This window comes from Balaenoptera physalus (assembly GCF_965194825.1).
Source record: "Balaenoptera physalus genome assembly, chromosome: 10".
Lineage (NCBI taxonomy): Eukaryota > Metazoa > Chordata > Mammalia > Artiodactyla > Balaenopteridae > Balaenoptera > Balaenoptera physalus.
In genome coordinates this window covers 99,052,969-99,077,852 of record NC_138889.1, presented here as the reverse complement: position 1 = coordinate 99,077,852, position 24,884 = coordinate 99,052,969, and the positions used below count along the sequence as shown (strand labels likewise).

Genomic DNA, 24,884 nt, shown 5'->3' with positions numbered 1-24,884 from the left:
AAATAAAGGGTAAGGTGAATTGTTGCCAACACCCATCTGGGTTGCACTAGGGAGAGAAAGGTAATGAAAAACTGCAAGGGCCATTTTTAAATCTAGAAGTGGCTCACATCCCCTCTTTTCTTTTTTGGTTCTCACTGCAGTACTTCCTTCTAGACGCAGTAAATTTGGGGAAGGTGGGGCTGGGGAAAACGGCAAAGGGTTTAGCTAACTAGTGCTTGGCAAAAAAAAGTCCTGAGGCTCAAATGCTACAATTAGCCTATAAACTTCCCACTACCACCAAGGCAAGGAGTATGCTAGCCCGTCTCCTATGCTAATAAATGTACCTGTTCTTGGTTGCCTTTCTCTGTCCACTTTTACTCTTAGGAAGGGCCATTCATGGTTATTTTAATCTGATTTATCTGCTGAAAAACGCTGTGTGGGAGTCAGTGTAGGAAGTGCAGGAGGATAACAGAGATACAGATTTTGGTTCCCCCCACCTCTTGCAGGTGGCCCAGGGCCCACTCTTCTGAGGGAGGCTTCTCAGAGTCAGCAACTGAAATATTTACAGAGCTAGGATGTTACGCTGCAGCACAATTCTCCCAGGTCACTTCCAGGTCCAGAAACAGCCACTGGAAGATTACACATATTGTAGTTACACAGAGGTACAGCTGGCTCCATCACTCCCCCTAACACCCAACCGAGTGCATAAAACAGTCTGCAGTTCTGCCCTCGCTCTGAACCTCGGAGCAAAGAATATGGCGGGGGTGGTACGAATGTGTCTGTGCCCAGACCCAGGAGCAGTTATCGTATTTGATCTGTTTTGTGAGATTTCACTTCTTTCTTCTGATGCCAAAACAAATCAGACGTCTTGCCAATGCACTGCAATACATATCCCAAGTTGTCGGGCTCAGGTCTGGGGTCCTCTAGTCCAGTGCTTCTCTGGCTTTGCTGCACATCACACCTTTAAAGACCCTAATGCCCAGACCATAATCCAGAACAATGAAATCAGAATTGGGAGAGAAGGGGGCCCAGACATCTTTTAAAGATCCTTAAATGATTCGCATGTGCAGCAAGGTTAAGAACCACTGCTCTAGTCTGTCCCCCTATTTTATTTACTTCATGGCATTAGTTCTACTAAATTAAGGTTGTTTACTTGTCTTGCGCCATGCAAATGTAGGCTCCAGGAGCTCTGGACACCACATCTGCTTGTTCACTGCTATTTCCCTAGCAGCACCTAGAGCAGTGTGCCTGGCAGATATTAGGCACTCATTAAATAATTGCTCAATTAACATCTGCATTCCTACACGGCCTCTGACTTCAGGATCTGACACAGGCATCTGAACTGCCACATTCCTTTTCTCTCTCACTCACTCAAAAGCACAATCACAAAAGGATGACCCACAAAACACCTAGTTTCTAGCAAATCTGAGTTTAATCGGCAACAGAATTTTTGTTGTTGATCTGTAATTTCCACTACCACAAAGGAGTAGGCAGTCCTATGCAATGTCCTCCAAAACCCCAAAAAAGGAGAAACTCCGTGACAACGCAGCAAGCAAGCAGTCTGGATTCTATTTACTCTGCTCTGACTGGCACACTGCCACTGGGAGAGGGGCAAAGTCTCAGGCTTAGTCCATGCTAGGGATGGCCGGTCATTTAAGGATGTTTGTCAAACCCAACCTCCTATCTATAGAAACTGAAGCAGAGGCAGAGCAATAGAGCAGCTGAAAATTGTGTGGGCAGGCTCTCCACAGGACTATCTTTAGTTGTTCCCTCAATACAAATGGGTCAGGAGGAGGGCATTTAATAGATCCACTGCTAGGGGCATTCACTCTCCTAGCAGGGCACACACCTTGGTGAGGAAAGAATGGTGGAGAGCCAGCATATCCTGGGAATAACCCTGCCTCTCGAGCAACAAGGTCACAAGCAAACATGCTCCAGAACAATGCAAACAAACCAAAGGACTACTGAGGGGCATGTTAAAGAGAGATGGGAACACAATGTCTCAGAACTCCTTGGTTTTAAACACTCGTTAAAGAGAAAACCCATCAACTACCTATCTGTTAATCTTCTCCCATGATCCTGTCCACTCCATCTCCTGGGAATCATCAAAGAGGGACCCTTGATATCACAGCTTTCCTGGTCCCTAATCTTAGTACATCAGTTGATAAAAGTTTAATCTATAATTTTAAAAACAATCTCATGAGGAGGAAGGAAGGGACACTTTGGTTCCTTTTTTTTTTTTTTTCCTCTAGCAAGCCTATAGCTGCTGAGGGAATTCTCCAAAATGGATTAAGTACTGCTCTCTGCTCTCCAGCTCCGGACACAAAGTGCCTCTAACTGAACATGCCCTTGAGGTCTTTATCTATAATGAAGGGGAGACGGCACTTGCCCTATCTAATGCTAAGCCAGAGTCTCTGGACGCCTCCAGAAACAGAATGATCTTGGTGGAGGGAAGGCAGGATGGTTGAAAAAATGGATTCAAACAAACCGGAGGCTTACAGATGACCTTCAGGAGCACAGCAACGCGCTCTTTACTTGAAGAATGCAGGCATCTGCTGTGCTATCAATTCAGAAACCCGTCCCTGCCCTCACACCACAGTAGCTCCTGTCCTCCCCCTCCCCCCCGCCCCCAGTACACCCCTAAGAGCCCTAGACAAGGAGTCCCTGTTCTGCCACTCACTGGCTGCAACTCCTTGAGCAGGTCAACTTTGTGTCTCTAGGGCTCAAGAGTCTCATCTGTACAATGGGGATCATGATCTGTCCCACAGGAATGTCGTGAGGACCAAAGAGGATAACACACAGTGCGAGCGCGCGGTGTCAGAAGCTGAGCCCTGGTCCACCCAGGCTATTACTACGGGGACTAATTGCTTTCCTCTTCCCGGCTTCTCCCCTCTGGAGACTCGGCTCCGTCCCCCTGCCCCACCTCCTTCAGGCCGGGGTCTTTCGGCAGAGGGGACTGGGGCCAGAGCCTCCCCTTCCGAGGATGGGTGCCCCAGAGGCCAGGCTGCGTCCCCCGGGCCCGCGAACCCACCCCGGGCCCCCTCACCTCCATCGGTTGATCCCGACTGAGGAGGAGGCCGCGAACCAAGGGTCGAGGATGTAAACGCAACGCATACAGTGCGACCCGCGCACGGCCGCCTGCAGCGCCGGGTTATCATGGAGCCGCAGCCCCTTGCGGAACCAGTGCACTGAGGAGGCGCCTTCCGCGCGGGCCGCCGGCGCCGGGGCCGCCGCTGCCGCAGCAGCCACAACCGCCGCCATCACCGCCCTGACTGCTCTGGCCACCGCTGCTCCGCCCCCATAGACACTGAGGGCCACGCCCCCAGCCCGCCCAGTGACCTATGATGCTTCCGCTCCTCTCTGGGTCCCCGCCCCCGGGACCTGGAGCCCATCTGCTATTGGCTGGGCGCCTCCCGCCCGGCGATTGGCTCTGAGGCGCCCAGTCTGGCCCCGCCCCCTCACGTTCCCACCATGTGTGGGCTCGCTGGGGAGGAGCCGGAGGGCTGGGCGGGTGACGCAGGCTGGCGATCCCCAGGGAGGTCTGGGCTTGGACCGAGTCCGGAGGGACTGTGGATCTCGGGCTTGCCGCTGGAAGCTGTGTGGGCTGGCGGGGTTGCTGTGACTCCAGAAAGTGAATTACACGACGAACAACTGGCCGTCCTACATCATCATCGTCATCAATATCATCATCATCTACCTCTATACATCATCACAACATTCTACTACAGCCGCCATTTATTGAGTGCATTATATATGCCAAGCAACATGATAATACCCTTACATTGACTGTGCCATTTACTACTCAGTTCAGCCCAGTTGCATTCATTCAACGAACCCTAGTGAAAGAGCTGTTATTATTCTCATTTTACGGACAAAGAAAACTGAGGCTGCCGCAGAGTGAGTGACTTGCTCAGTATCATAACGCTAATAAAAGGATTCTACCCCAATTATTGTGAATCCGAAGCTTCTGCTTTTACCCACAAAGCTATACTTGCGTCTGCGCTGAGCAACGTGGCATTTACAAGCGGTAGAGTTCAAAGAGTGGGGAGAAGTGCCCTGATGTGCAGCAGTAGAAGGTTTGGGAGTAGGGGCTGGAAATGTAGAGGACGTGGGTTGAGATAGTAATTACGCCATCAGATGAGTTTTGCTTTTACTTCTATGTTGAGTAGACTCAGTGGTACCTCTGTATGCAAAGCACTGAACTGGAGTCTGTGTGGGATTCAGCGATGTGGAGGACACTCCCCATTCCTCCCAGGGGAGCCAGGTGGAGCCCTCTTCTCCTTCTGGAGTCTAGCACAGGGCTTGCTGATTGACAGAATGAGTGAATGACAGGAGAAGCATTTAAATACCCACAGTGAAGTGTTGATGGTGGACTAAGCTAGCCTAGTCAGATTGGAGCTCTGGGGGTTATCAGATGAAGAGTCTGTCTCAGTTTGTCCCTAGGTTGTGCCCATGCTCAGAACCCTTCCTGAACTTGGGAATGAGCAGTGAGGAATTTAGCAATATAGCCAGCAATTTAGTGGTATTGATTGGCACAACTCTTAAACCACAGTGTTGTTGCAATCCTAGGGTCTCTCATTGCCAGGGCTTTGTACAAACTGTTTCCTCAACCCTGGCTCCCATGCCACATCCCACCCCCTTTCTGACTCCACTTTGTCCTGTGTCACTGCTCAGTGTAGATGTCACTTGCCATCTGGTCCCAGCCTACATAAGTGGCCCATCTCGTTCTGTGCTTCTTCTTATCACTGGCCTTAGTACATAGTACGGGAATTTCTTACTTGTCTGTCTGCCTCATTAGACTATAAATTACTGGAGGGCAAGGAATGTGGCTCATTTACAGCTGTATTTCCAGGGTCTAGCTCAGTGCTTGGCACTTTATGCTCGAGGATTATTTAGTAAAAGTTGGACAGGGACTAGAATCTCAGGTTGCCAGGAACCTTAATGGTCTATCCCAGTCCCGACCCTGTCGTTGTTTTTGAATCCCCTCTCCAAATGCTTGCTGAACGAAGAGATGCCACCTCTCATTACTTTTCTTTTTTAAAAAACATTTATTTATTTAAATTGAGGTGTAGTTGATCATTTCTTTTGAGACTTGGTGTTCCTCTCTCCTACCCACCCCCCCCCGTTGTTTTTTTTAAAAATAGATTTATTTATTTATTTGTTTGTTTTTTTGGCTGCGTTGGGTCTTTGTTGCTGTGCGAGGGCTTTCTCTAGTTGCGGCGAGCGGGGGCTCCTCATTGTTGCGGTGCGCGGGCTTCTCATTGCGGTGGTTTCTCCTTGTTGCGGAGCACAGGCTCTAGGCACGCGGGCTGCAGTAGTTGTGACATGTGGGCTCAGTAGTTGTGGCTCGTGGGCTCTAGAGCACAGGCTCAGTAGTTGTGGCGCACGGGCTTTGTTGCTCCGCGGCATGTGGGATCTTCGCGGACCAGGGCTCGAACCCGTGTCCCCTGCATTGGCAGGTGGAGTCTTAACCACTGCGCCACCATGGAAGTCCCCTACCCCCTTTTTTCTCCACAAGGTTGATGCTCTCCTAGGAATGGAGCAGAGAGTGGAAGGAGATCATTCTCCCCTATAGCCTCAAAGATGGGTATTCTTCTCTTTTTCTCCTCTGAACTTCCACGATGCTTTCTCTATAGACCGTGAGCTACATGAGGGCAGGGACTGTGTATGTCTTGCTCATCAGTGTATTCCCAGCACCTAGTTTAGCACCTGACATGTAGTAGGCGCTCAATAAATATTTGCTGAGTGATTGTCATTTATCTCTTTCTATTTTTTTTTGGTTGACATGTCTTGCAAGTTTATTTTAAACTATAGGTTCCTCTTTGCTCTCTCTTTTTTCCTCTTGGCAATTTATTTGTTGAGGAAATAGGGTCATTTTCCCTGCAGAGAGCCCCACATTCTGGATTGTTCTCATTCATTGCATCTCTGAGAATCATTTAACAAACCAATCTCTAATCCTATACTTCCTGTTAATTGGGAGTTAGCTCCAGAGCTTCATAAGAATTCAGTATTTTTTTTTTTTGGACAGGGATACCTTACAAATGAACTTTCATTGGGGAGCAGGCACAAGATATCAACTTGTTCCTTGTTTTGTGATTTTAAGATTGATCACTGTGTTCCAATACCATATCTCTTTCTATCTTATTAGGCTATTATGAGAGGCAGTGTGGTATAATGGTTAAGCCCAAGGTCTTGCACATTTGGAGTGGCTGTGTTCAAATTCTGGTTCTGCTTTTACTCTCTGTGACCTTGGGTAAATTAGTTGACCTCTCCGTTTCCCACTTTCTTAACCTATACAATAGAGGTCATAATAGTAGTTAGGATATAGTAAGCATTTAATAATAGTCAGCTACTATTATTCTGACCCGCAGGATCTGTGTCTGCTTTTGTCTTCCTTGCAACACCCATGCCCTGGGTCTTTACACATAATGAGTGCTCCATAAGTTGCTGAGTGAATAGAAGATTTTAATGAGCTTTTTAAAATCCTCAAAATTATACCAATAATGAAAAGCAAAGAGAAGTCATCACCATCAATTTCCAAACAAATCAAGTATTTTTTATCTTCATGTAGCCTTCCAGACTTTGTCCATAAACATCTAAGTTCTGCAGCTTTAATCAAAGCAGAGGTGCAGTGTTGTATGCATCTTTAAACAAAATATCAAGCATGTTTCATATTGCTATGTCATTGTCTTTGTTATTTTAATGACTATATAATTCTTCAAGTTGATACAGATGAATTAGTTCATTGAATGATTGCATATTGCTTGGGTATAATAACAGGGTAACATTCAACAATCAGGAAGTAATCTGGCACTGCATAGAATACTGTAGTGCAAAGTCCACTTTTGGACTTTACAGTTCAAAAGGGACACAGAGAAATTGGAGAGAGACCAAAGAAATCTGTAAATCGCTAAGTAGGTGAAATGTACTCATGAATTATTATACCTTTGAGAAAAATGAGAACTGAGCTATACATCACATATCCCCTCACATATCTGGATATTTACTTATGACAAAGATGTCTTTGTAAAGAAGTGGAGTAAAAGTGGGTTTTCCTATAATGGAAATGAGTCAGCCAGGTATCCCAGTGTAAAAAAATGAAAATTGACCCCTATGTCAGAGCATACACACAAATCAATTCCAAGTAGATCACATGTTTAATGTGAAAGGTAAAAGAGTAAAGCTTTGAGAAGATTACATAGGAGAATACCCTCATGACCTTGGGGTAAGACAAGGAATTCTTAAATAAGACATGGAAAGCACTAACCATAAAGGAAAAGATTGATAAATTGAACTACATTAAAATTAGGAGGTTCTGTGTATCAAAAAATATTATTTAGAGAGTGAAAAGGCAAATTACAGAATGAAAGAAGATATTTGTAACACTTATAATTCTTAAAGAGCTCAGATCCAGAATATTTAAAGAAAACTTACAAATGAAAAAGAGAAAGAAGATAGGCAACCCAGTGTGAAACTTGGCCACAGATTGGAACAGGCACGTTCCACCTCCTCCCCCACAAAGGATATGCAGGTGGCCAATGAACAAAGGAAAAAGTGCTCACCTTTATTAGTTCATTGGAGAAATACAAATAACAACCACAGTGAGATGCCACTATAGACCCACTAGAATGGGTAAAGTTAAAAGTGTTGGGCTTCCCTGGTGGCACAGTGGTTGAGAATCTGCCTGCCAATGCAGGGGACACGGGTTCGAGCCCTGGTCTGGGAAGATCCCACATGCCGCGGAGCGACTAGGCCCGTGAGGCACAACTGCTGAGCCTGCGCGTCTGGAGCCTGTGCTCCGCAACAAGAGAGGCCGCGATGGTGGGAGGCCCGCGCACCGTGATGAAGAGTGGCCCCCACTTGCCGCAACTAGAGAAAGCCGTCGCTCAGAAACGAAGACCCAATACAGCCATAAATAAATAAATTAAAAAAAAAAGAAAAACTGTTGACAAAACCACGTGTTGGGGAAAACGTGAGCCATCAAAACACTCATACTCTGTTGTTGGACGTGTAAATTGATACAACCACTTTAGAAAACTGTCTGTGTTATATACTGAATTTGAAAAACGAAATACCCTACAGATCGTGAACGATATACCCTATGACCCAGCAATTTCATTCCTACTACATACCTAACAGAAATCTGTGCCCACGTATGCCAAAAGACATGTACAGAAACATTCCTAGTAGTATTATTAATAATGGTCCTAAACCGAAACAACTCAAATATCCAGAAGCAGTAAAAATGGATGAATTGTGGTGTATTCAAAGAAAGGAATACTCTACAACAATAAAAATGAACAAACTATAGTTATATTCAACAACCTGGATGATCTCACACATTTAATTTTTTTTTAACATCTTTTTTGGAGTATAATCGCGTTGCAATGGTGTGTTAGTTTCTGCTTTATAACAAAGTGCATCAGCTATACATATACATATATCTCCATAACTCTTCCTTCTTGCGTCTCCCTCCTTCTCACCCTCCCTATCCCACCCCTTTGGTTGGTCACCAAGCACCAAGCTGATCTCCTTGTGCTATGCGGCTGCTTCCCACTAGCTATTGGTTTTACATTTGGTAGTGTATATATGTCCATGCCACTCTCTCACTTTATCCCAGCTTACCCTTCCCCCTCCCTGTGTCCTCAAGTCCATTCTCTAGTAGGTCTGCATCTTTATTCCCATCCTGCCCCTAGGTTCTTCATGATCATTTTTTTTTTTTTTTAGATTTCATATATATGTGTTAGCATATGGTATTTGTTTTCCTTTTTCTGACTTACTTCACTCTGTATGACAGACTCTAGGTCCATCCACCTCACTACAAATAACTCAATTTCGTTTCTTTTTATGGCTGAGTAATATTCCATTGTATATATGTGCCACATCCTCTTTATCATTCATCTGTCGATGGACATTTAGGTTGGTTCCATGACCTGGCTATTGTAAATAGTGCTGCAATGAACATTGTGGTACATGACTCTTTTTGAATTATGGTTTTCTCAGGGTATTGCTGGGATTGCTCAGTAGTGGGATTGCCGGGTCATACGGTAGTTCTAGTTTTAGTTTTTTAAGGAACCTCCATACTGTTCTCCATAGTGGTTGTATCAGTTTACATTCCCACCAACAGTCACACATTTAATGTTGAACAGAAGAAGCCAGACACAAAAGAAAACATTTATATATGTATATGTCCGCTATGTAAAGTTCATAGCCAAGCAAAACTAATGTATGGTGTTAATAGCTAAAGAAGTAGAAACAACCCATGTGTCCATCATCTGATGAATGGATAAATAAAACATGATATATCCATACAATGGCATATTATTTGGCAATTTAAAAAAGGTAGTACTGATGTATGCTTTAACGTTGATGAACGTTGAAAACATTATGCTAAGTGACAAAGTACCACATATTGTAGGATTCCATTTATATGAAATGTCCAGAATAGGCAAATCTATCGAGACAGAAAATGGTTTTCTAGGTTTGGGAGGACTGGGGGGCAGAAATAGGGAGTTACAGCTAATTTCTTTTTTTTTCTTTTGGACACAATGCAAGACCAGGGATCAAACCTGTGCCCCCTGCAGTGGAAGCACAGAGTCTTAACCAGTGGACCTCCATGGAAGTTAATGGATTTGGAGTTTCTTTTTGGAGTAATGACAGTGTCCTAAAATTGATTGTGATAATGATTGCACATCTGTAAACATACTAAAAACCTTTGAGTTGTAAATTTTTCATGGATGAATCATGTGGTATATGAATTATATCTCAACAGAGCTATTATTTAAAAATATAAAGCATTGTAAATAAAAAATAAAATAAGTCTCAGCACCAGAATAAGACTTATATATATATATATATTTTTTTTAATTAATTTATTTATTTTTGGCTGCATTGCGTCTTTGTTGTGGTGCGCGGGCTTCTCATTGCAGTGGTTTCTCTTGTTGTGGAGCATAGGCTCTAGGTGCGCAGGCTTCAGTAGTTGTGGCGCAGGGGCTTAGTTGCTCTATGGCATGTGGGAGCTTCCCGGACCAGGGCTCGAACCCGTGTCCCCTGCATTGGCAGGTGGATACTTAACACTGCACCACCAGAGAAGCCCCCCCTTTTTTTTGATATTTATTTATTTGGCAGCACGCAGGATCTAGTTCCCTGACCAGGGATTGAACCCAGGCCCCCTGTTTTGGGAGCGCAGTGTCTTAATCACTGAACCACCAAGGAAGTCCCTAGAATAGGACTTTTAAAAGAAAGGTATTCCACGAAGAAATTTCAAAGTCAAAAAGCATTGTTTATAACAAATTTGCATATATGGTACTAGTTTTTTCATTGGTGTTATAGGGTCCTTTATTTACCTGGAAATGTGCATTAGATTAGCATGTGCAATGTTTTAAATAGATGAATCCATATTTAATATGTGTCCATATTAAAAAGATCTTAAGTTCATAAATTAAAAACAACAACGAAAACCAACCTATGGCATTAGACATCAGATGTCAGAATAGCAGTGACCACTGACTAGGAGGGACTGGATAGCGATGGGGGTACCTGGGGGAGTTTCTCGGGTGCGCGTAATGTTCTGTTTCTTGACCTGGGCAATGCTTACACAGATGTATTCATTTTGTGGTAATCCATTGAGTTACGTGTTTTTATGATTCATCTCTTTGTTTGTATGTATGTTACACTTCAATTTAGAACTTTAGGAAAATAGGGTGCTGGCTCCAATTGGGTCTGGTGTAGTGAGCCCAGAATCCCACCCATTTGTCCCTGTCCTCTCTGGCTGTGTTTGCCCTAGAGTGTTTGCTCCTAAGTGCGCCCCGTGCAACGGCCATGGTTTTGTGGAGTTGAGACAGCCTGCGGCCCCCCAGCTCCTGTAAAGAATGGTGGTTCTGGGACTTCCCCGGCGGTCCAGTGGTTAAGACTCCACGCTTCACGCTTCCATGCAGGGGGTGGTGCAGCCAATAAAAAAATAAATAAATAGAGAATTGGCTTAAAAAAATCTATATTTATTTAAAAAATATATATATAAAGAATGGTTGTTCTCTGAAGGTTGCCCTAGGAGCCTTCCCAGACTGTTCTGCTGGTCAGAGATGTCGAGGAAGCCTGTCTGGTGGGACCTGAGCTCTTACAGACACACTGGAGTTTTCACCTGAGGCAGGAAGTAACCAGTATCATCTTTTTTAAAATTATGTTTTATTTTTTTTAGCAGTAATTTTATTTTATTATTTTAAAAAATAGATCTTTATTGGAGTATAATTGCTTCACAATACTGTGTTAGTTTCTGTTGTACAACAAAGCGTATCAGCCATATGCATATACCTGTCCCCATATCCCCTCCCTCTTGAGCCTCCCTCCCACCCTCCCCAGCCCACCCCTCTAGGTCATCGCAAAGCACTGAGCCCATCTCCCTATGCCATGCTGCTGCTTCCCACTAGCTATCTAGTTTACGTTCAATAGTGTATATATGTTGATGGTACTCTCACTTCACCCCAGCTTCCCCCTCCTCCCCACACCGTGTCCTCAAGTCCATTCTCTATGTCTACGTCTTTATTCCTGCCCTGCCACTAGGTTCATCAGTACCATTTTTTTTTTTTTTTAGATTCCATATATATGTGTTAGCATACGGTATTTGTTTTTCTCTTTCTGACTTACTTCAATCCTATGGGGGCTCGAACCATTTGTCAACCAAGGGAGGAAGTGACATTGTGTGGGCTGGGCCTCACCTCCCGCTGGACCACCCCTGAGACTCTGGTAACCTTGAGCAAAGCGCCAAAGAAATGAGCGAGTGCTTTTCTAATCTTTGCCAAAGAGCAGACAGGATGTTCCTTTCCAGATGAGGTGTGGCCATCAGACCCCAGGCCCAGTGGCTGGTTGGGGATGGGCCGGTGGCTGTGCTCAGATCCGCTGGGACTGAGACCTCTGTCACTTCCCATCGCAGGAAAGCTGCCCTCAGAGGCGAGGTCCCAGCCAGACTCTACAGTGATAAAGAGCAAATGCAAGAAAGCAAAACCAGGGGGAAGGACTCCAACAGAGAGAACAGGGGTGTGTAACCTTGCTTAATTTCAAAACTGAAATTTCATAGGTTCTTGCTAAAGAAAACAGCAACTGCTCTTTAAGCTCAAAGGAGGGAAGTATGGTGTGTGTTTGCAGGTCTGGGTGTGGCAGGGAGCCTGTGTGTGGCAGGGAGCCGGCTGGTAAGAGAGTAGCCACGCAACATACGCCTTTTAGCCACCAGAAGAAGGACCTTGTTAATGAGCCTCTCTCTGCTAATGCAGCTCCAGGGCCCTGGGAGGGATGACATCTTTGTGGTGATGGATTGCTGAGGCACTTGCCTTGACCCACCCTCAATTACGAGCTTCTGTTGGAGGAGTAGAGACCTCTACCACTGCAAATCCGCCTCCCACCCCTGCCCCGCCACAAAGAGTGGGCTTTTGGCCACTAACGTGGAATCATAGTCTTCTCTGAAGTATTAGCACTCTCTTCACTCTCCCCTCCATTCTGGTAAATATATTTTTTAATTTTAGAAGAATAAAATGCTAGAAATGAAACCTTCCTTCTCAAGGACTTGGGGGTTGGCTCCCTTCTGTGGACGGAGCATCCAGTGACTGCTTGTCTAGTGTGTGGCAGTGTCTGCTTTCCAAAGGAGGTGAGGAAGGAGCTGCAAAGAGCTGCCATCCCTGTGCGCTGGACCACTTGGCCCACAAGTCAAGCTGGGAAACTGTGTTGATGACCTTGGTCAAGATTCTTCTGGTGCCAAGTAACCAAAACCTTCTTCAAGCTAGCTTAAACAAAAAGCAGACATATATCAGGAGGACTCAGAAGCATCTTGTGGGACCAGAGGGCATAACCCAGATCCTGAGTCACCAGAGTTGAAATTAGGCATCAAAAAGCCACTGGGAAAAAAAAAAAAAGCCACTGGACACAAGGATAGCCATCCTCTCTCTGTTTCCCTCTCTCTCTGGGAACTCATGATCTCCTGTTTGCTTCTCTTTGGATTTTTCTCTGTTTTTTTTTTTCTCTGCAGACCAGTTTTCTCTGCCTGCTCTAACTTCTGGCTACTTCTAGGAGAGGACTGACCAGTGAGTGTCTCTCGAATCCTGATTCAGGAATGGTGATGAGCTTAGGACGTTGGTCCAGGCAATAGTGGACAGGGGGTTAGGAGCCTGTGGTTCAAACGTGGAGCCAGGGTGCACCCCCTTGAGAGAGGGGGATCTTGGAAATGGAGGTTTGTGTGCTGAGCAGACATTAATGATGATTTGGGAACATTGCACTTGCTTATAAGGGTTTTAATCATTCATTGGGCAAACTAGACCACGTGTCTATTGGGCCAGGCTCCAAGAAGACCTGGGTACACAGGGCTGAGTTAGACATGATTCTTGTTCTTTGTGAAACTTATGATATAGTGAAGGAAATGAGCATATTAACATTTTTTGTTATTATATGTTTCATGAGAAGTATGTACAATAATAGAATTTTGTGCACACTCAAATCATAAGATTACAGATCATAATATTAATAATAACGAACATTTGTTGAGCTTTGCAGCCACTGTTCACTTAACCCTTCACATAACCCTGTGAGGCAGGGACTCATTCTCATCCCTGTTTTAGTAGTTATTTCCATTTGCAGATGAGGAAACTGAAGCTTGGAGAAGCTCAGTGCTCTGTTAAGTGACCCGAGTAGGAAGTGTGAAGAAGGGATTCAAACATGAGTCTGTCTGAGTCCAAAGCCTAAAGTTTTTTCACCCTATCAAGAAAGATTTTAGAATATGCCAAGGCCTTATGTCAATTATATCTCAATAAAAAGTAATAAATATGAGAATAAAACTAATTTAAACTTAAGTTGTTAAAAAAAGTCAACTATGAAATAATATGTATAGGATGGATGATCCTATCCCATTTATTTTATTTTATTTTTTTTTGGAAAAAGGTTACATGTGTCTCAAAATTTATAAAAACAAAGATGTATTTGTTTGGGGTGAGGCCTGGAAATCTGCATTTTGAATGCTTCATAGGCAGCTAAGATGCTGGTGGTCCTGCACGGACCACAGATTGGAAGGCGCTGCTTTAAGCCATGGTTGGGGCACTCTGGGTCCCCAAGGCTCTGAGGCCCCTGTCAAGCCAGGGGAAAACAAACGAATCACACCAAGCTGGGGCTAGGCCTGCCAGCGTCCTGTTTCCCAGTGCCTCGTCCAATCCCACCACAACCCCGGCTCAGGAGAAGGCATACTGGGACTTGGTAACACTGGCTGGAGGAGGGGAAGGGAGAGTTAGGGTAACCTGACACTGAGCAGCCTCTCACTCTGGCTTGGGGCATGGGCTGGGGAAATACCAGTAACAACGAGAGCTCACAATAATGCACTGAGCTTGTTCTATGCCAGTTCCTCTACTAAGCGCCATTCAAAATGCAGATTTCCAGGCCTCACCCCAGAATCCCCTGAGTCAGACTCTGCAGGGAATCTGCATTTTGAATACCTAGGAACACTCACATTTGAGACTCCCCACTAGAGAGGCTGGAATCACATTCCTAGCCCCACTAAACTGTTGGCAGGTGTGGGAAGGGCTGTATCACTGTCTCTCGTAAATATATTTATTCTTATTTATTCTCAGAAAAGCCAGTGGAGTTGGTATTATCTCTTCTTTACAGAGGTGGAGGTTGGGGTCACCCAGTGGCAGAGCCAGGGTTTGAACCTAACCCAGGGAAACGAACCACGGTCCTAAGACTGGTCTTTACACCAGGGGTAGCTGGATGTGTCAGTGTGGTTTTCAAAAAGGTCTGCAGGCCTGTGCGTAAGGGAGGAGAAGGGGAAGCCTGGTCAGAAGGCAGAACATCGCAGAAGTCCAGGCTGCAGGGGCTGACCCTGGTACCCTGGCAGCTGGGGTTCCAGGCCTTGGTCCATTTGTGAGAGTAGGAAGATGTTACATGCATACGAGTGATTATTATAATCTGTCTTCATCAAATGCCAGAGAGATCCCAGCCCAGCCAGAACCTGGTCTGACTATTTTCTGGCAGGGAGATCTCATGGGATGGGCCCTGGTTCCTCAGCGCCTTTAATGGGATTTGGAGTCAGATAGACCAAGATTCAAATCCCATTTCTGATACCTGCTGTGTGATCTGGGGCAGGTTACTCCACTTTTCGGGGCTGGAGTCTCCTTCTCAATAAAACATAGAATAATCTTCTCTCCCTCTTAGGGCTGTTGGAAGGATCATGTTTGTGGAGTTGTCTAATGCACTCTGCACAGTGCCTTGTACCTGGAAGGCTCTCAGTGAACGGTGGTTGGAACAACTGATAGCATCATTGTTGGCTTTCTCAACTTCAGTGTTTTGCACTGGATAATTATTTGTTGTGGGAGGCTGTCTTGAACACTGTAGGATGTTTAGCAGCATTCCTAGCTCCTGCCCACTAGATACTATAACAACGTCCCCCCACCAACAGTTGTGACAGCTAAATGTCTCCAGATATCGCCAGATGTCCCCGGAGGGACAAAATCACCCCCAGCGGACAACCGCCAAGCTAGAGGGTGAAGGTCTGAGAGGCAGAGGGAGCAGTCATAAAGGCTGACCCAGGAACCTGGCCCAGATGGGGGCCCGGATGTGGGGGGCGGGGGGAGGAAGTGGAGGAAAAGGGCGTGAGCTCATGGTGAAGAAGCAGAGCTAGGGGGTGGGGATCCCAGAAGAGCAGAGAACGGGATGCCCTGAGCAGAAGCGGGTAAAACCCTTGGAGATGGTAGGGCCTACGGCTGCACCTGGGCTTTGGTTTCTTTGTTTCATGGAATTTTGTTTTCCCAATTGTAAAAGTGGTATAAGTTCATTCTAGACAATTTGGAGAGTCCACTTTCCAGAAAATAAAAATCTCAAGTAATCCCCGCATTCCACAGTGGAGTTGGATGTGCTCCTTTGTTCTTTTCTTTTTTTAAATGTATTTATTTTATTTATTATTTGTTTTTGGCTGTGTTGGGTCTTTGTTGCTGCACACAGGCTTTCTCTAGTTGCGGTGAGCGGGGGATACTCTTCGTTGCGGTGTGCGGGCTTCTCATTACGGTGGCTTCTCTTGTTGCGGAGCACGGGCTCTAGGCTGTGGGCTTCAGTAGTTGTGGCACGCGGGCTCAGTAGCTGTGGCTCACGGGCTCTAGAGTGCAGGCTCAGTAGTTGTGGCGCACGGGCTTAGTTGCTCCGCGGCATGTGGGATCTTCGTGGACCAGGGCTCGAACCCATGTCCCCTGCAATGGCTAGGCGGATTCTTAACCACTGCACCACCAGGGAAGTCCCGCTCCTTTGTTCTTTTCATTCGACAAACATTTATTGAGAGCCGACTGTGTGCAGGCCCTGTCCAGGTGCGGGGACACCATGGAGTGTCTGTGTGGGTCGGTGGGGACTGTTGTCTTCCTCCACCGGCCCCGCCTTAAAGGATCTGTGTGGTGTCCCAGCCCTGCTCCTTGACCTGGATCTTTCTGGAATCAGCCCATGTGTCTCCATCTTTGAGGTCCTGCTTGAGCTGCCTCAGCCCACCTGTCAGCCAGCCTCCTGTCACCACCTCTTCCTTGCTTTCTGTGCGCCAGCCACTCTAGTGTTTGTTTTTCCTGTTTCATTTTCTTTTCTTTTTAAAAAATTGTGGTTAAAATATACATGACATAAAATTTACTATTTAATCCCTTTTTAAGTGTACAATTCAGAGCCATTAAGTACATTCACAATGTTGTGTGACCATCACCTCTCCCCATTTCCACAACTTTTTATCATCCCAAACAGAAACTGTATGCATTAAACAACAACTCCACATACCCTCTTATTAGTCCCCAGTTACCTTTATTCTATTTTCTGTCACCATAAATTTGCCTATCTCAGGAATATAGAATCTAGGAATATAGAATTAACATTGTGCCCCATAGGGTTAAAAAAACCCATCTTGAAACCATGCCCCATAGGGTTAACAGAAACTGGTGACTAATAGAAATTCTTGAGCTAGCCTTACAGCTTACTAAAAACCCCCTCAGCTTCTAGCCTGCCTTCACTGAGCAATCTCGCCTTAATTATTCTGTTGTAAATTACATACCCTCCAAGCTTCACTTAGCCTAAACAATTAAAATGTTTGCCTGAGTTTTTTTCCAGGAACGTGGAGTCAGCTGTGTCTTGCTTGAGCTTGGCTGGTTGGGATGACCGACTCTAAAACTGGGCCTGTGCAGGTGTTGGATGAATGTCCTTCTGACATCAGAGGGCCCAAAACTGCACCCTCAGTTAATGCTAAGTGCCTCCATTTTTGAACATCCCATGAAGAAGCATGTAACTCAGATATACCTGCACAGAACACAGATTACCTCACCTTTTCCCTACCTCCAATCACCTTTCCCCACACCTAAGACCAACCTGCTTTTTAACCCCATAAATGTCCCATGCCCCTTGCCTTTGGGGAGGTGGATCTGAGATTTGTTCTCCTGTCTCCTTGCCTGGCTGCCTTGTGAATAAACCCTTTCTTTGCTGCAAACCTTGGCATCTCAGCATTTGGCTGAGTGTTGGGCAAACAACCTGGTTCAGTAACAAAATCATATAAGAGGAATCATACAATATTTGTCCTTTTTTGTCTGGTTAATTTCACTTAGCATAATGTTTTCAAGGTTTATCCATGTCGTGCCATGTATCAGTACCTCATTCCTTTCTATGGCTGAATAGTAGTCCATTGTATGTTTATTGCACTTTTGTTTATCCATTCATCTGTCCATGGACACTTGGGGTGTTTCAACCTCTTGGATACTGAGAATAATAATAATGCTATGAACATCGGAGTACTCTTCCTCTTAAACAGCTTTACTGAGATATAATTTACCTACCCAAAAGATGCACCCGTTTTAAGTGTGCAATTCAATGCTTTTTATTATAGTCACAGAATTGTACAACTACGACCACAATCTAATTTTAGAACATTTTCCTGACTCCAAAAAGAAACACCCCCATACCCATTACCAACTACCCCCAATTCTCTCACCCTCACCCTCAGCCCTAGGCAGCCACTAATCTATTTTCTGTCTCTAGAGAATTGTCTATTCTGGACATTTCATATCAGTGCAATCATACATGATGTGGTCTCTTTTACCTGCTTCTTTCATTTAGCTTCATGTTTTTGAGCTTCCTCCATCACCGCCTGTTTTGTAAATACAATTTTATTAGAAAACAGCCCCATTCATTTTTTTTTTAACATATGGTCGATGGCTGCTTTGAGCTACAAAGGCAGAGTTGCTGTAGAAACTATGGCCTGAAAAGCCAAAAACAGTTGCTATCCAGCTTTTTACAGAAAAAAGTTTGTCAACTCTTGATTTAGGCTCTTTAAGTTGGGTTTTCTAGCATCTAGACTTATAAAGACGCCCAAAGAAAAAGAACAAAATGAGGAGAAATTGATGCCAAGAACCCCAGGTCAAGGAAAGCAAAGAAACACAGTGCAGGGAAAACCCTCATTGCCTGGGAGCAGGAGACAGACCTGCTCAGCAGGAGAAACGACTTTAACACTGGCCACTAGGGCCCCGAACAATGTACTGAAAACTACAGGCGAGAGGTGTGTACAGAAACTGCATTGCCTTCCCTGTGGAAGAACAGTGAACGCGCTGTCTGGGGCAGGGGTTCTGCCTGTCACTGCCCATCTGCAGGCTAAAGGCTTCATGCTCTCTCACCTTTCTCCCCCAGTGCCCTCACCTCTTTGCATGCTGGAATGCATTTTAAAAATATTTATTAGACTCATTGAATTGTACGCTTTGAACGAGTAAATTCGTTGGTGTGTGAATTATAGCTCAATAAAGACGTTTAAAAAATATTTATTAAGAGCCTTCTCTGCAATAGCCTCTTTACCAGTACTGAGGATTCAGTCGTGAGCAAGAGAGTCCCCATTCCTGCTGTCAAGGACTTTACAGTCCAGTGGGGGAGACAGTGCTATGGAGGAAATGCCCAGGGGTGGGATCTTATTGCCATAGCTAATGTCTACGAAGCACTTACCGTGTGCCAGGGACCTGCTCAACTCGTTTGATCCCCATGACAATTTGTGAGATACATCATTTTCTTATCACTATTTTGCAGGTGAGGAAACCAAGGCACAGAAAGGTTAAGGAACCCATGCAAGGTTGCACAGCTAGTCGGTAGCAGAGCTGGAATTTAAATCCAGGCAGTCTGGCTCTAGGGTCCAAGTTGGGTGAATAAAGGAGGGCTTCTCTGAGGAATTGGTGTTGTCCAGGTGTTCACAGTTGCCCCCTTCTTACCATCTGCTCTGTCTTGACCAAACTTTAGTCAGGCTTCTCCCTTTCCTACAGGCCCCTGGACTCTGCTTGCCCCAAGCCTGAGCAAGCACCAAAAAAGTAGAATGTGCCTCCCCTTATCAGCTTCTCCTGGGAACTGGCTGACTAAAGCCAGATGTTTTTCGTATCAGATCCCATTTGTCACTTCCCATTGCTTGTCTATCTCCCCTCCATAGATTCTACTTGCCTCCTCCTTTTTCCTAAGAGAAAAACCTTTCTCTTCTTGATTTTGAGATGCTCAAAGATTTCTGAGACTGGTGTGTTCTCTCTATTGCAGTAGCCTTTCTTTCTAATGAATGTGTCTCCCTATCTATGTCCAGATTTGTTTTTATTGGACAATGTTTGCACTGAGATCTGAGGGGCTAGCAGGTGCAACTATGTGGAGAAGGGAGAAACAGTGCTGTGGGTAGAGAAAACATCATGTACAAAGGTCCTGAGGTGGGTGGGAGCATTAAGCACTAGAAGAATTAAAGATTAGATGCTAAATGAAATAAACCCCAGGTCAAGCACCCAGGTTCCCTCTATCCTTCCGCTCATCTGTCCTCAGGTGTTGGCTGCTTCCCTCAAGGTGGCAAAATGGCTACAGCAGCTCCACCCACCTACAGAATGCTTCCTTTGTAAGAGAGAGGAAAGTCTTTAGGGAAGCACCCCGTCAGACCTCTCCTCAGGTCTCATTGGCCAGGATTGCACACATGGCCTTGCCCAGGCCAATCTGATATGATTTAGACCGATCACAATTCACCCCTGGGGTTTGGATGGAGCTGGCCTCAGGGAAGCAAGAGTTCACCTGACACTTGAACAAAATGGGGGCTCTTTGGTCCAGAAGAGGGGGTTATTGGTGAACAACCAGCAGTGGCTGCCATTTGCACCTTCTATTAACATGATTAAAAGCCCTGAGGAATTTTTGGAGGAGGTTGATGGGATAACATTCACTCTTTTCACCCTCTCAAAATAAACTGTGAAGCCATATGCAAATATTCCTTACAATAATAGAAAGCTTTGTTATTATCGCTGTTATGTTAACTATTCTTAGTATTTGCAGTAGCAAAATCCATCACAGAAGCCCTCCAGGTCCTCTCCTGCATCCCTGCGCATTTCAAGGACAGTGTGAAGAGGGGCAGTAAAACTTTTCACACACTCTAAGGGCCTGTAAATGTTGTTTCTACTCATTGCTGCTGGAAAATGGTGGAAACAGCCAGAGTGACCCCCTTCAGGAAGCTTCTCTTCTGGGGAGGTGGCAAAAGAAGGGTGCTTTAGCTGGCAAAGTCAAGAGTGACAATCTCATCAGCTCTGGTTCACAGAGTTGCTGCCACCTTTGCTCCCTGGTTCTGTGTCCTACTCAACCTCTCACAGATGTGACGAGGCTGCCAAAGAAGTTATATTCTAAGAAAAAGGGCGTGAAATGATGGCCTGAGGCTGAATCTGGTCCTTGTGTGTACCACACAGCCCACACAGTATTTTATAAATCTGAGTCACTGTTTAAAAGAAATCAGGTGACCTCAGGTGACCTTTTTTTCTCTTGCAAAAGTAGAAGTTCTAGCAATATAGGCCCAAGTGGCAAAAGATGAAAAGAACTCAGTCGTGTCTCCCCTGTTTGAAACTGTCCATTTCCCCACAGCTCCCATCCAGCTCACCTTCCTCATTTGTGTTACTGGTGGTCCCCATTGCTGTCTTTATATCAGGAGCTCACTCCCGTGATAAATAAGTGTTCACCTTCCCTGTGATTGCAGCGGGAGGGAGGGAGCAGAGAAGGCAGATGAAGGAGGCAGGGATGGATGCAGCAACAGAGCCCCGGTGTCTCCAGCTCCTGCCAGGGCAGCTCTTTCCCACCCAGCGGGCTGGAAGGCTGCTCTGGGCAGGTCTCAGAGCTGAATCCACAGGGCCCGTGTGGCAGAGGTGACAAAGTCCTATCGTTTTTTCTGCCGTGAGCTTCCATCTAATAATCACAGCTGCTGTTTATGTAGCAGACAGCGTGCTAAGCGTGCAACACGCGTTATCTCATCCAGTCACTGCACTGCCCTCTGGAGTAGCAACTATCATCAATCCTCTCTCTACATATCAGGCAACCGAGGCTCAGAGACATCAAGTCATTTGCCTATGGCCACACAGCTAGGAAGTGGCCAGGAAACTGAGCCTGCAGAGATGTTATCTGACTCACGCAAAGACACCCAGTCAGCACATGGCAGAGCTGGGATTCCAACTTAGGTCCAATTGCCTAGAAGTTGAAAACTGGTGGCCAGAGGGGCAAACTAGTTTTGGAAATTAGGAAGTTGGGGCCTTTTGCTGGGTTCACTGGCCCCCAGTTTGCTATAGGCTCCACTAATCCCTGTTGACTCACACCCTGGCCTCTCCCCTTGCCTGTTACTTGCCTGGCCTCTGGAGAAGGTGACAACCTTCATGTTCTTTTTATGCCCCCTCACCTTCCCACAGAGTCCGACTCAAGTGAATATGAGCTCTTGGTCCCAGGACAGAGCTGGAGGTCTGTGTTTGTCTCTGTTGACCCCATCCCACCAGGTTTCATGGGAGTTGAGAGCTGAGATCGATGAGATATGGTTTGGGTTCGGGTTCAGCTCCATGACCATGATGCTGTTCCAGAGCCCAGGTTTTGTTGGATAGATTGGGTTGGCTTCAGGATCCACTGGTTCACTGGGGTGGTGGTTGAATTGATTTTACTGTTTTAAGTCATTTCTTTCCATCTGAGACTCAGTGCAAAGTGATCCTGCTTTAAATCAGGGTTATTAAAGGGGGTTTAGGATTATCTGAGATGAAGATGTAAAGAGACTAGCTCAGGCCCTGCATATAGCGGGCACTCACTAAGGACCAGGGGAATGAAAAATGAGGTAATGCAAGGACCCTGTGCATAGTGACCTGGGGAGGAAGCAGAGAGAGTCTCGCTAGCTGGATGGAAAATCATATAAGCCTTCTGGGGCTACAGAGCAGCCTGGAAGCCAGACTGCAGGATTGGTAGAAATGCAGCCACCCCCAACGAGCCCCACCCTCACACCACAGGCTCCTTCCACCTGGCTGGGGCTCACCTGAGACTATTTCCTCCTCCCAAGCCAGCCTGTACCTGGACAGAAAGCTGATGGGGAGTGGGAGTTGTAGAAATGAACAAAGATCACCCAACTGAGAACAAACAGGCTATTTATTCGGGGCTTGCTCTAGCGGGGGAGTCAGCCACCATCACTTGTAACGTGGCAAAGATTTGAAGGCAGGCCGAGGGATGGGAAAGCTTTATAGTGAGAAAAGGGAAGGTTTCAGGAGGCTGTTAAACTGATGGGGAAGCTGGAGGTGGGCTGATTACAAGGGGGCAGGGCGCCTTATGTGACTGGTTGGTCCTTAGTTGGAAGTAGGGGGTGCGGGCCAAAGTAGGGAAACAGGCAGTCGTTCCCCAGGTCCTGACTGTCCTGGGCTCACGTCTGTGGAGATATTGGTTTGGGTTCCAGAGCCGATTGCTGCTGAAGCTATGGGTCGGAGTTCTATTGTCATATATGATTTGGCCAATGTCCGTTTGTATATTCAGTCTCACTGTGCAGAGAGGGCACCTAGCTCTGTGATTTGGGTCACGTTGCTTATTTTTCTGTGTCTTGGTTCCCTCATCTGTGAAAGGGGGATGTTAATAGTACCCGTTGCAGATGTTAATACGGGTCAAGTGCTTAGAATAGCACCTGGCATGTGGTGAGTATCTAACAATTGCTAGCAATAATAATAATCAGGGTGATTATTATTATTTCTAAAAATGATGATGATGATGATGCTTAGAGAAAGGGCACTGGCCTGGGAGGAGGGGTCTGGGTTCCATCGCGCTGCAGCCTCGGGAAAGTCTGTCATGCATTCTGAGCCTCAGGCTTGTCTGTGGAATCTGGGGCCGGACTCTGATTTCCCAACTCATTCCCAGCTCTCATGTTATAGATTCCCCACCTGTGCTCACCAGGTGCCGGACATCCTGCTGTCGTCCCCACGCTAGTAACCACCCCTCCCTGCCCCACACCACCCATAGCCTTCCTTCACCTGAGCTCCCAGCACATCTGGACCAGGTGCTTCAGTGCAGCAGGCTCTGCTGTCCCATTTCAGCTGGTTTCAGGTCCTAAATTTAGCCCTTTCACAGGAGCCAAGGTTTCGGGGGAGGCGGGGGGTGGGGTGGGCTGGGTGAGGGCTGCATCTGGTGAGGCCGCTGTGGGAAGCAAATCAGACAGGGGGGCCAGCAGGGCTGAGTACCACACTCTGTTTTGTCATTGGTGTCCGGACTAGTCATTTGACCCTTTGGGGCCTCAGTTTTCTCATCTAGTAACTAAATTTCATGTATGTTGACTCCTTAAATCAACATATTATCTCTTAATTAGAACAACTTTCTTTTCTTGCATATGAGGAAAAGGATCAGAGAGGTTAACTGATTTATCTAATTCATTCTCCTCACAGCAGCTAGAGGGAACTTTCTAAGCTATAAACCAGTCATGGCACTCCCAGTGGCTTCCCCAGGCACTGAGAATAAATCTAACCTCCTTGCTGTGGTCAGTAAGGTGCTCCCCGGCTGGAACTTGGTCTCTGACCTCCTCTCCACCCCATGGTGAGTGGAACCAAAAGGAGCCAGTGTTTCCAAGTCATGTCAGAAAGTTGCCAAGTCTGTCTCTTCCGCCTTTCCTATTCCTGGGATTTTTTTTTTTTTAATACAAATTTATTTATTTTTATTTTTGGCTGCATTGGGTCCTTGTTGCTGTGCGCAGGCTTTCTTTAGCTGCGGCGAGTGGGGGCTCGTCTTCGTTGTGGTGCGTGGGCTTCTCATTGTGGTGGCTTCTCTTGTTGCAGAGCACGGGCTCTAGGCACGCGGGGTTCAGTAGTTGTGGCACGTGGACTCAGTAGTTGTGGTTTGCGGGCTCTAGAGCGCAGGCTCAGTAGTTGTGGTGCACAGGCTTAGTTGCTCCGTGGCATGTGGGATCTTCCTGGACCAGGGATCGAACCCGTGTCCCCTGCATTGGCAGGCAGATTCTTAACCACTGTGCCACCAGGAAAGTCCTTATTCCTGGGATTTTTGTCCCCTGGGAATAGCTGGTTCCCTAACTCTGCTCCTACCCGCCTGGACTTCTCTCTGGTTCTGGACCACACCCAACTCTTCCTTCCTCAGGGCCTTTGCATGGGCTGTAACCTTTGCCTGGGATGCCCTTTCTTTAGCTCTTCCTATGGCTGGCTGCTTCCCATCATTTGGGTCTGAGGTTAAATGTGCTCAGAGAGAGGCCTTCTCTGATTCTTTTGTCTAGAGAAGGTTCCCCTCTGAGAGTCTCCATTTTGGCTTTTTTGTTTTCTTCATTGTCCTCAACATGCTGTATTTATTTGTTTACTTGTTTTTAGTGTCTTGTCCACTGTTTGTCTCCCTAGTGCCTGGTGCATAGTTAATACTCCAAGAGATTGTTGTTTGTTGATGTTGATAAGAACAATAGCTCACTGTATTTCCAGAATGATGCTGAGCATTAATTCACAATCATTTTGTGTGGCAGGATGGACAAGGATTATCCCCATATCTCAGATAGGAAAAGTGAGGCCTGGAAAGGTTAGGGGACTTGCCTGAGGCCCCCTAGCTTCTAAGAAGTGGAACCCAGGTCTCTTGACTCCTGGTCAAGTGCTCTTCAAAAACAGAAGTGAAGA

At 46.0% G+C, this 24,884-nt stretch overlaps 1 protein-coding gene across 2 annotated transcripts in view; it reads right to left on the bottom strand.

Moving 5' to 3' along the window:
- CRY2 (cryptochrome circadian regulator 2) overlaps positions 1-3,259 on the bottom strand; it is a 31,810-nt gene extending 28,551 nt beyond the window's left edge. The window contains exons 1-2 of one of the 2 annotated variants that reach the window (XM_082409571.1): positions 3,026-3,160; positions 477-608 (exon numbers count right to left, since the gene is read on the bottom strand). Coding sequence is in view for 1 of the 2 variants with exons in the window: in XM_082409570.1 (XP_082265696.1) it covers positions 3,026-3,240 (215 nt within the window). In the remaining variant the exon portion in view is untranslated. Of the gene's footprint in view, positions 1-476; positions 609-3,025 lie in introns of both variants that reach the window. The other variant, XM_082409570.1, reaches the window with a different exon arrangement.
- Positions 3,260-24,884: the final 21,625 nt, after the last annotated feature.